At 38.2% G+C, this 12,981-nt stretch overlaps 1 protein-coding gene across 4 annotated transcripts in view; it reads right to left on the minus strand.

Moving 5' to 3' along the window:
• The window catches only part of l(2)gl (LLGL domain-containing protein l(2)gl), a 248,488-nt gene that overhangs the window by 25,374 nt on the left and 210,133 nt on the right, over nt 1–12,981 (minus strand). For 2 of the 4 annotated variants that reach the window (XM_045743926.2, XM_069324922.1), the window contains exons 21-22: nt 9,831–9,982; nt 2,097–2,260 (exon numbers count right to left, since the gene is read on the minus strand). In XM_045743926.2, the coding sequence (XP_045599882.2) occupies nt 2,097–2,260; nt 9,831–9,982 (316 nt within the window). Of the gene's footprint in view, nt 1–2,096; nt 2,261–3,774; nt 4,087–9,830; nt 9,983–12,981 lie in introns of those variants that run through there. The other 2 variants (XM_045743929.2, XM_045743930.2) reach the window with 2 other exon arrangements.

Below are 12,981 nucleotides of genomic sequence, written 5' to 3' on the forward strand. Positions count from 1 at the left end.
GCCAGAACGCACTTCTCAGCCTACTATGCAAGGCCCGATTTGCCTAATAAGCCAAGTTTTCCTGAATTAATATATTTTCTCTAATTTTTTTCTTATGAAATGATAAAGCTACCCATTTAATTATGTATGAGGTCAATTTTTTTTATTGGAGTTAAAATTAACGTAGATATATGACCGAACCTAACCAACCCTACCTATCTTTATAGGTTAGGTTAGGTTAGGTAACTGCAAAAGTTAGGTTAGGTTAGGTTAGGTAGGTTAGGTACTCGAAAAACAATTAATTCATGAAAACTTGACTTATTAGGCAAATCAGGCCTTGCATAGTAGGCTGAGAAGTGCGTTCTGGCTACTAGGTACGACATATATATACAGTATGTGTGTGTATGTATGTATGTATGTATGTATGTATGTATGTATGTATGTATGTATGTATGTATGTATGTATATGTATGTATGTATATGTATGTATGTATATGTATGTATGTATGTGTATGTATGTATGTGTATGTATGTATATGTATGTATGTTTTGCTTGTGATTGTTGTGTCCCATTCTCTTGCATTTCATTTAAGAACTAGAAGCAATTTTTCATAGTGATATGGCTTGTTTATCCCAGAGGAAGGTCACGAGCACTATGAGCCCTCCGCAGTCCTCCCTCCCTCTCTGCTGGTGTAGTACATCACCCTCTACATTTACTGCTGTCAACCTTCGTTTAATATTCTTAACAACTTATTCAATGTATATTATTTTTCAATATTATTTTATTAGCATCAGAATTTACAAACAAGTAATTATTTTGTAAGGTGAAGAATTGGGTAATAAATTAATATTATGGATGCCAAGATTTTCAGTTTTAAGGGTTAAAATAAATCAATTTGTTACACATATTAACTATTCTAATCTAATAATGAACATGAAAGTAAAATGTATTTGAAAATATGTGCTATATAACAATGTTTGAAGAATTTTTCATGCAATTTTTACAGTAAACAATAAACATGCTCAAATAATTATTCACACCTATGGATATTTTAATGCACTGTACAATGAACTGCAAACTATCTGTGTGTGAATTTTGCACTGTCCATGCATAAGAGACTTAAGGCAACATGAAACAAATTTTATGCTAATTTTAGTGAAAAATAAAGGGAATAAAACTTTTACAAACAAGATTCATAAATAACTATCTTTTCTTCATAACACTCAAATGTGCCTGACATGCACTACTTCTTAACACTATTTAGCAGTCTTCCCTTAAATTGATCATCTCCATATATATTAATGGCATCTTTTAAATGTTGACTATCTACTTCCACCTCCCTACTGTTCTCAATTCTTAACTTCAATTACTTCAGGAGTACAAATGACCTCCTTTAACTATATTTTGTCATGTAAAACTATTTATAAACAGTTTTCATGTAAAACTTTTGTCATGTCTATTGTTTATAGAAAAAGCAGTCCCCGTGGCACAGTGGTAAGACACTCGCCCGGCGTTTCGTGAGTGCTTTGCCCTGGGTTTGTATCCTGGCCGGGGAGGATTGACCAGGTGCCAATCCTTAGCTGTAGCCTCTGATCACCCCGCAGTGATTGGGTACCTGGTTGTTAAATGATTTGGTGGGTTGTATTCTGGGGAAAATTAGAATTAAGGATTTGCCCGAAATGCTATGCGTGCTAGTGGCTTTACAAGAATGTAAGAGCTCTTGTATATAAAACATATGCTAAAAATGGAATGTATAAAGTAATGGTTTTAAGGGTGTATGGTGGAGATACAAATATCAAAATAAATGTCACAAATTAGCTGTTTAAAAAATTCAGATGATGGGGCTGGAAGAGACTGATCATGTTGTGTGTATATTGTGAGCCTTTTGAGAGAAATAACACAACTGAGTGGAGGCATGATCCTCACCCACTACATCTACTTAATGAGCCGTGTGAAAATAAGAAACCATTGTGCAAAATAATGTCTACCTCCAACAACAATATGCCTGAATATACAAAAAATGGAACAAGTTGCAACTTTGTGCTTTCTCTATACCATTTTTGGTGAGAAACAAATACTGTAAACCTGAAAGTGTTGCCATTGAACAATGACATACCTTGAGAGGATGAGGACATGGAGGTGATGGTGGTGGACTTGACAACAGTGACACTACTGCTCTCCTGCTTCACTGTAGCACTACTACTGGTGAGGGCAGCGGCGCTGGTAGTGTTACCTGCAGTGGCCACCTCCATCGTCTTCTCGTTCACTTTGAGCTCGTCCCTACACCAGCACAAAGTTACAGTCATGCAGACACAAGGATTACCAAACATCACAAGAACTACACATTCAGTAAAGCAAGGATCTACTTATCACATACAAAACATTCAAATGTTGAGACAAATAAATTTCTCTGTAACTGGAAATTTAGATTCTTATTTACATGGTACTGTTTATAGATAACTCGGGACCCAAAATGAAAATTTGCACAACAAAATTACAGGCAAATTAAGGACTGGACAATTTGTACACATGCAGTACTACCTGATGAGCTTCACAATGGTGGTAATCTTAAGCTTAATAATTGAACTTTATAAAGAGTAAATTCGGCTAAATCATATTTTTATCATTTATTCTTCTTCTAATATGTGCTCTCCACTACATTTTAATTAATTAATGCAATATTAATTTTTTTGCTTTCCAAATGCTGTTCTGTACACTAATATATTGAGCAAACAATACCTTACAATAGAAAAAGCATAAAAGATAAATTTCTTTATAGTCCTTTAAAATTCAAATAGTTCTATAAATCTTCCTCCAGCAATCACAAAAGCATTATAGCGAAGAAGCAGAACGTCCTATCTTCCAGAGATGGTTCCACAAGATAACATCAATGCATTTCTGTTTCAAAGAACTGTCACTTGCCATTTATCATATCAGATATTCCCTATATGTTCAGTTAGCCTGCTATTTTTGTCTCCAACAATATTACAATTTTTCTTTGATTTATACATGCAAAGAATTTCTTTTAAATAAAACCTGCACCACCTGGTTAATTACAGCTAATACAATCACAGAGGTTTTCAAGAAGAGTTATAATAGTGGTGATTAATACCTTAAGAAGTGAAGAGGACAAAACACAAGTGTGCATGCTCACACCCCGCTCTAACTACACCAACACATCTTCAAACCACACCAAATATTAAGCGTCACGACCGTACTCTTTCGATGCATTCAATATAGTATGTTGTTTTAAAGCACAAGCAGTGAGAGAACAATAAAATTTATTAGAATATAATTACAGTACATAGAAAGTTCAGAATACAGAAATGTTAAGACAGATGGTAATAGAAGGAGTGGTGGGAGCCAATACTGAAGAATTCAGTAACAGGCACATGACATAACCTGATACACATCAATACATATATATATATAAAATAAATATTTTTGAGTTGCAAATTATTCCACCTACAGCCACCAAGTAAATAAAAATATAAAGTGCCTAAAAATATCATTATGAGGTTTAAATTTGTATTACTTATTTACATCTTTAACACAATTCAGAAGAATAAAGTTAAAACTTCAAATTATGTATTTTGGCATTGTAGTCTTTATGCATGTTTCTTCTATAATGAAAAAATTCCTCAGACTTATCTCTGTATTACTGGTTCTGTGTTGTTATAATAAGGCAACTACTAGTAACATTTTAGGCTACAAGATACCAGATGCGATGAAGAACCCTCAGCACACAAGCGCAACTCTTGCCTCTAACTATGGTTGGATAAGAAAATATCCACTACAAACTTGCATGACACGTTTAATGATTAAAAGGATAAATGATACAAAAACACTGCTACCTAACCATAAGATAGTCAACTTCTAATTAGCAAAATGTTCTTGCAAAGAAACTTTTTTTGTGAGATGGCATCAATGTAATGGAATGAATATAAATATTTAATATCTTATGATGACTTTGCTCTTCTCTCCAGTGCGGCATTAGTTTATGGCTGAACAAGCTGCCCATCATCCAGAATATTCCATAGGCTCCCAGATGGAGTACTGCTCACACATTAGGGCTGAGTGGCGTAGGGTTGCAGTTAGACATAACACTGTCCAAAACAAAGCATTTAGAATAATTAATAGAATGATTAGATAGTTTTTTATTCCTCAACTGCAGACATTTTTAAGGACACCTTTCTAACAAGACTGTTCTATTGAGAGAGATCTGTGCATGTATTTGGAGGTCCACCAGGGATGCTGGAAGTACGCATCATGCACAACCATCATGCACCATTTAGTAAGCACATGTAGTGCCTCTGCATGCTAAAAATTCCTTCATAATGTCACCAGTTGCTCAGCTAATATCCATCTCAAACAAAATCCATCTCAAACTAAATTTGACCTTTCTAAGTTACATTAATTTGGTTATGCAATTTTTTAATATACAAGAGGCACCATTAGGTGGATTTTGTTTTTGTTTTCTTGCCTACCTTGTCCTCTAATAACTTGTACTAAGCTAGTCATACCTGCTATATGGGTAATATACATAAAGCATATAGTCTGAATAGTAATCATATAAGTACTCTTCCAATTTTGTCTATATTATCCTATATACAAGACAATAGTTTTCCAGGTGCCTACAATGCATTTGTATGTGTAACACCATCTGTCATTCAAATCAACAACTAATTATTTTTCAGTGTAAATGACAGGTGCAAAAATTGTTCAGAAGAAAACTATTCCACTTCTGGTTGTGAAATATAACTTGTTATTACAGTTCAACACAAACAGGGAATACTACATCTACTGAGCTTTGTTTGGAGCAATATGCCATTCACCTCACAGGAGGTGTGGAGGTACACACACATGAACACAAGGAGCACTTGTGTCTAGTCTGCACTTGCTACTACATGTGTGTGTGTGTGTGTGTGTGTGTGTGTGTGTGTGTGTGTGTGTGTGTGTGTGTGTGTGTGTGTGTGTGTGTGTGTGTGTGTTGCCTTATGCAGTGATCTTTGTGAGTGTGTGTGCATGCATGGATGAAATACTGCCTGTCCATCTCATCTATTCTGTTCACTATCTCACATAAGATACTAAGGGAAATGATACAAGGTAGACAGGCATAGCCATTTTCCAAATACAGGAAAAATATAATGAAGAGGAACAGGAAGATGTTTGAAAAGAAAGTATAGTATCCATATGCAATTTGGGTGGAAAGCAGATGGAGCACTGGGAGTAAAAGTGGTTCATGCAATCTCCAGATTTGGCTGCATGGCAAGTGCAACAGCACTAGAACATGAGGAGGTACGAGTACACCATCTACAAAATCAATAAAGCTGTTGGTAGGTAGACATGATGTCAATGCAGCTATAGAAAATGCAACACTGACACAGAATCTATACCCTGTGATCAAACTTATTCTGGTCATCCTGTCTTCTTGTGTTGCTAGACTGAGTTTCCTTACTTCATTTCCATAGCCCAGCTCCCTCATATCTAGCACAGTCTCATAATAAATCTCATGACATTCCCAATTTTTCTGTTGCTTCACATGGTGGGGATTCTATGCCAGTACTTTATATTCTAGAAGTGGCTTTACATATGCTGGTATATATTCCAAATAATTCTGTGAAAGTTTCTAAATGCTGTGTGTGGGCTTGCTAGGCTTCCTTAATCTGATGTCATTCTGTTTACATGCAACTTGGTTTAACCCCCCAGGCTGCTCAGCTATTAACAGCCAACATCATTTCTGTGCGCAAGAAGAAAAAAAAAACAGCGTTGAATGTAATGAAACACCATTTTCTGGTCAAGCCCCGGAGACTACCTAAAGCTATCAAACTGACATGTGCCATGTTAGTTTGGTGCCATCAGTTTCAGGAGTTGTAGTGCCTACCAGAGCCAGAACCTGGTACCCTCAGAGAGGCGCAGGGAGCAATGGCCATTATGAGCATTCTACATTTAGAATATGTCATGTCTGCCATAGATCGAGAAGGGCACCCAGAAAGATAGGCGAACCAATACAAACCCCTAACTGGTAAAAATTGTAACCTACATCTGAATAGAGCCAAAGGACTTCCCCCAAAAACCTAACAAACAAACATGTAAGCAAGCAAGCAAGCAAATCGTCATCCAACTAGCACCCCCCTCCCCTCCTGAAACGGGGGAGGGGAAGCCCGCTTAGCCGAGCTGGCAGCCCACCACTCCAGTTCGTAGAATGATGAAAAACCACCAACCGGAGGGAGATGGGGTGTCAGGGAGCCTTTGTGACTCGCCCAGAAAAATGGCATTTCATTAAATACAATGCTGGTTTTCTGAGGGGAGCCCTGTCAGGTCCCTGAAGCTAACTACCCACAGATAAGTAAAAGAGGTACTTACACGGGGAACAGCAACACCACAGGTCTCAAGACAACAGACCGCAACAGATGACCCAAAGCAATACAAGGCCAGAGAGGGCCCGGAATGGTCACAAGATACCCAGCAGCCCAGACTGTTCGACCTCCAAAACCCCCGCACCCAAATGTCGACCCAAGACAGAGTACCCAAAAAGCTGCAAATGAACAAAACAACCCCCAGGACTAAAGGAGCAAGACCCCTTGCGCTGGAAAAGAGCATGAGCTCCCCATCTCTACCCTCAGAGGACAAAGCCAACAAAAACAAGGCATTCAAAAAAACAATCCCGAACTGAAGGGGGCCACAACAAACCGAGAGGAGGAAAGAAAAAAGAGCTCCTGATCTAAAGACCAAGACGGCTCAAACGGCACGTGAGCAGGCCGGACGTGACAAATTGCACAGGAGAGCTTGTGGAACGGGACAGAAGGGATATCCACCCCGAACGCAAGCTGGAGAGGAACCATCAATTGCAGACCAAGGCACTGCGCCATGGCACTGAGCCCCGAAAAACCTGAAGAGAAAGCCGGTGACTCGGCAACTGACAGACAAACACTGGGGTACGAACCCAGTGGTCACGAGAGAGGCAAAAGGGGCTGATACGAAGATACCAGAACAGCCTCCAAAGCCAAACCCTGCCCAGCAGGTCAACTTGCACTGCAAAGTCCAAGCTCTGGCATTACAGCTCGAGCCATAGTCGAGTGGCCCAGGTCCCCCCAAAACAGCTGAAGGCGAGACAGGAACTGGACCAACACCGCAGGAGGGAGAGAGACAGAGGCAGTCCGTGAATCCCACACAAGGCCTAGCCAAGTCCAAACCCGAGAAAGAACCAACTGGGACTTCCGCCAAATCACCAGGAACAAAAACCCTGCAAGATGGGAAAGAACCAGATCCCGGGCTAGCAGACATGCAGCCCGGCCGGAAGCCCACGCCAACCAGCCCAACAAAGGAGGCTGCCAGCAAGAAATGTCCTGTTCTATATTTGGGAAAGAGGAACAGAACTTTAACAAAAACAATAACGAACTACTAAGCTAGTATGGTGAGTCCAGACAATAGCAGAGGTCCCCACATACAGTCAGCAGACGACGCCACCTCTCCCTCCCTCCTCTCAAGATTACTCCTCCCACCATACTATGCACATCGCTAATTCTCACCACAATGCTGCTATTATCAGAATCCTGGTCACTAACTCCTGTAAATGAATAATTTTCCTAAAGTTTATTTTTAACTGATGATGAGAAGTCATTTCAAGATTCTTAGATGGACCAAACAATGGCAGTGTGCTGTGGCTAGCATTGTGAACATCTTGAACAGCATTGTGTTCACTGATATCTGGAGATTGTACAGTCTTTATCACGGTTAGACTCTTCTGTAATACTATCATGGCAGACGCAGACAAATACGGTAATTCCTTAAAATTCCATTTTCAACTTATTCCTATTCTTATCTCTCCCTTTCTCTCTTCTTAATCCTACTGGAATTCTGCTCCTAGTTTTCCCCCCTCATTATAAAATGTCTAGTAATGCCTCTTGTGGTAAAATCATGTTTGCTTCATCCTCTTTCTTGCTGGCTTTTGCTTAGGTTTTCAAGTTTATTTATATTTAACCTTTCTATTTTCCTGTATTTCCTTTCCTCTATTTTGTCTACTCTCCTTTAACACTCTTTTCTGCATCTGTTACCTGTAACTTTTTTTTTACCTTTATTTGATACCTCTTAATTTTACCATAATTTGATACCTCTTAATTTTACCATAATTTGATACCTCTTTGCATAAGGTCCCTACTTGCACACCCAAACTGAACTAATTGCATAACTTCCACCACTAAAGGTAGAAAAATATGATCAATTCATCTTTGCTTTATAATTTGTACGATTCTCTAACCACTTCACCATATCATTAAAGTACTGTACTGTTAAACAAAATTATTTTTTAGTTGACATAATATTCTATCCTTGGTTTACACTGATGGTAAATATAAAACAAAATCTGTAGCTGTGAAGTGACTTTACTTGGTAAAAGCCCTAAAGTTCAGCTTCTGCTCCTCTGCCTCACATAACATCAACACCTACAAATTGTCCTCTTAATATTAATTCTGTATATATATATTCTGTCTCGCTATCTGACTTTCATTTAAACTCTTTCTAGGCATTAGTGTACATTCACATTCATTACTATTAGGGAAGTGTATCCTTATGGGGGTTAGTGAGTGTTAATATAGTGTAGATGCGTACATGATAGTTGAAGCACACAAATGATGCAGGAACTCAACTTTGCAAGTGTCCAAATGCTCAAATGAGGCTGAATATTCATTCTGTAGCTAGAACATTTCCAGAAATTATACTAAATGATTTTTTCCCTTTCATTTTCTTTTTTAAAAGTAACAAATCCTCAACAAAAAACTAATACTGTTAATTTACACCATGAATTGCTAATTATGGAAATGTGTTTCTAGCCACACATATTCAGTTTTAAACTGATCACTAGAAAGTAAGGCGGCAAGTTTGGTATTTATGAGTTTTTTTTGGTTTTTAACCAAAATCAAGGCATAATTTTTAAACTAATATTATCTATGTTTTCCAGATACCTTTTATCTCTAATAATTCATGAATCATCTGTGGGACTTTACAGTATTTATAATTAACTTTTGTCCATTTGCAAGGTAATATACAGTCGAACAGGCAACACTGACCTAATAGAAAAATATATATACAGTATCAAAAATTGTAGAACTGCAGCAAGAGTACATGCACATGCATCCAGACAGAAAAATACAGGCACATGCTCCATCTCTAACATATTCCGCAAAATAGTTGAAGACTGATATGCCTGATACGGTGAAGAAACATACTACTGATCTACATTACTATTTCATCAAATGCCAAGAAATTTGGCAAACAAAATACTTGACGTTTAATCTGCACGAATGTTTTAACTTTCTGTGTGTTTCAAGCTATAAAAATAAGTTCAGTTGCTGACATTTGAATTTGCAGATTTAAAATGACTTCAGCTTAGAATAATTCTGAAAGTCTACATAATTTTGAACATCTGATACGGTGCAAAAAAAGAAAATCCAAATGGAACATCCTCTGCACAAGCATCATCATATATATAAAATAAAAACTGAGAGCACATATAATCAAATTTGTTGAAATATTGCTAAGAAATTAAGGAGAACAAACCAAGTGCATTAATTTTCCAAAGCAGAAAAATGGGAACATTACAATTTGATATTATTTCCTCAGAAATAAAATTAGCTATCAGATTTTTAACTTTATTTGACTATAAATATTAATGGCATGCACTTAAATGTATTTTTGCTGAGAACGCCAATTTCTGCGAAAGAATTCAGAAGCATACAAGCAACACTACCATACGCAACATACAGTCAAATATGTTGAGCACAACACTAGATAATTATCGCACATAAGCACAAAGTAAATACAGCACAATGAGTATTCGGCTTTAACTTACATGTGGTCACGGATTGAGTCGATTGTGATATCACCACTGAGTACACTGCTGTCACCATTCTCTTTAACCTCCTCCACTTTTCTATTACCTCCACCTACAGCCTCACCATAAACTTTTTCCTCTTTTTCATCTCTGCTTGATTCATTTTCAGCCTGTGGAATTTTTTTTTATAAATAACAAACATATCCATTTATATGCAACACAATGTTCCTCTCATAGGACAAATTACAAGTCATCATCTGACAATTACAACAAACAAAAAGGAAAATATCGTATAAATCTGAAGCATTGCAATCAGTACGAACTATAAAACTGACACAAGAAAGAAATATAGAAATGAACTTCGTGATACACAAATTATAAGCAAAGTACTGTACACATGAAATTTTTTTTAGAAATCAATACAAACTACATTAACAATGAACTAAGAAAATGCAGAAGAAACTGTGCCGTAATAAAAAGAAAAAAGTAAAAATAATTTATCTCTATGCAAGTTTCTTGCAACATAACATGCACAATCAATGGATTTTTTTTGTTTCGTTTTCCATTTAACAACACTAAATATAAGATTGTGCTAGTGTTCAGAAAGGCCAAAACTTAAAAAATAACAATATGCTAAGGAAATTGGTCTATAGACAGCTACGTGCTTTAAGAAACGCTGCTTATTCGAAAATGGCAGTTTCCCGATTTTGATTGGTTCGGATACTAAAGTTCAGATGGCAGAAGGTTTATATAAAATGATTTGGGTAGTGCAGGGTTTGTATAAAATGATTTGGGTAGTGCAGGGTTTGTATAAAATGGTTCAGGTAATGCAGGGTTCATATAAAATGGTTCGAGTAGCTCATCAGGCAAGCGTCCGCCAGGCTTCACAGCCAGGGGGGGGGGGGGTGATGGGTGGGAGATGGGTTTAGTTTGCCCAATGACCATGTCGAACGCCACTTTAGAGCCTTCTACACTGTGACATCACAGATTCATGGTCCACTGTTCCCATTGGTTCGATTTGTCACGAGACTGGAGTGTCCATTCCTTGACTATGTTGATTAGAAATATTGCCGGGAAGGTGTATGTATTCAAGAGGCACTTGGGACAGGTTCTTGAAAGAAGAGGTGGACCAACCTGGCTGTAATGGATATGTGGACCTGCGAGCCACTCCAAGCAACAGCCTGTTGGACCAAGTTATCACAAATCGAGCCTGGCCCCAGGTCAGGATTGGGAAGTAGAACTACTCAGAAACCCTCTCCAAATATATCTGCTTGATGGGGCTCTGGGAGATCTTCTACTTCCCAAGCCCGGCCCGAGGCCAGGCTTGACTTGTGAGAGTTTGGTCCACCAGGCTGTTGCTTGGAGCGGCCCGCAGGCCCACATACCCACCACAGCCCGGTTGGTCCGGCACTCCTTGAAGAAAACAATCTAGTTTTCTCTTGAAGATGACCACGGTTGTTCCGGCAATATTTCTGATGCTCGCTGGTAGGACGTTGAACAACCGCGGATCTCTGATGTTTGTACAGTGTTCTCTGATTGTGCCTATGGCACCTCTGCTCTTCACTGATTCTATTCTGCATTTTCTTCCATATCATTCACTCCAGTACGTTGTTATTTTACTGTGTAGATTTGGGACCTGTCCCTCCAGTATTTTCCATGTGTATATTATTTGGTATCTCTCTTGTCTCCTTTCTAGTGAGTACATTTGGAGAGCTTTAAGACGCTCCCAATAATTTAAGTGCTTTATCTTGTCTATGTGCGCCATATACGTTCTCTGTATTCCAACTATTTCAGCAATCTCTCCTGCTCTGAAGGGAGAAATGAGTACTGGAGTACTAAGCAGTACTCAAGACGGGACAAAAGTGATTTGAAGAGTACAACCATTGTGATGGGATCTCTGAACTTGAAGGTTCTCGTAATCCATCCTATCATTTTCCTGGCTGACACAATATTTGCTTGGTTATGCTCCCTAAACGTTAGGTCATCGTACATCATCATTCCCAAATTCTTGACATGCTGTTTTCCTACTATGGGCAGATTCGATTATCCTATCCTCCAGGTATGTTGGATATATTGTCACAACACAGGAATATCCATGCACCTTATCAGTTCCAAATGCACCCGTTGTGTCAGTGAAAGATTCAACAAGCGGAATAATTTATAATGCTGATGAGACAGGTTTGTGTTGGCCTATGTTGCCCACAGACATGATGACTCATAGTGGTGAACACAACCCTTCAGATGGTTATAAGTTGAACAAACAAGAGAAGTTGTGTGTTGTGCTGTGTATATGCAGCTAGCACGCATAAACTGAAATTACTTGAGATTGGAACTATAAAAAACTCCAGGGCTTTATAGTCAGCTAGGTGCCTCCCTATTATTTAAAAATACTGTGATTTATAAGTCAAGTGGGTGGATGTCTCAAGTAATAATTCCCGAGTAGTTTAATAAAAACTTTGCCCCCAAGATGAAGGAGCACATGAAAAGTTTTGGCCTCCCATAAAGCAGCAAAGTTGTGCTGCTGCTGGATAATAACGCAACGCATCCACGAGGTGATGAGCTAGTAAATGGGAATAGCATTGGTATGTTCTTACCACCCAATACAACTTCATTGATCCAACACTTAGATCAAGGGATAATTAAGAACCTAAGGCACCACCACAAGAGGATGTTTGCCACACATCTTAATAACCAGCCAGGAACAGTTAAAGACTTTTTTAATGTCTACGCAATAAAGTCAGCTATCTGGACAATAGCTAGTGCATGGAAAGAAGTAAAGCCAACAACACTTACAAATGGTTGGAATAAACTTTAGCTTCCATCAGGTCTGTTTCCCGAGGGAGATGATGAGGCAGATTTTGAAGAATTTGCAGCCAAGAAAGTTACCGCGAAGAAACAATTAAGAGAGGAACTCCTAGTCAATGTTAGGGGGATTAAGTCTGCAGAACTGAGAGCAGAAAGGGTGACAGAAACAGTAGAAGATAACATAGATAAATAGGTAGATTATGACGAAGAAGCCCCAACCTTCCAAAATATGACTGATGAAGAAATAGTGCAATGAAGATGATGACAAGGAAGAGGATGATGAAGAAATGTTGAAGAAACAAGGTAACATATAAAAAGTTCCGCAATACTTTGAAGGCATTCTGGCATTTATGGAAACAAGTAA

Source organism: Procambarus clarkii, chromosome 15 (genome assembly GCF_040958095.1).
Source record: "Procambarus clarkii isolate CNS0578487 chromosome 15, FALCON_Pclarkii_2.0, whole genome shotgun sequence".
NCBI classification, from domain to species: domain Eukaryota; kingdom Metazoa; phylum Arthropoda; class Malacostraca; order Decapoda; family Cambaridae; genus Procambarus; species Procambarus clarkii.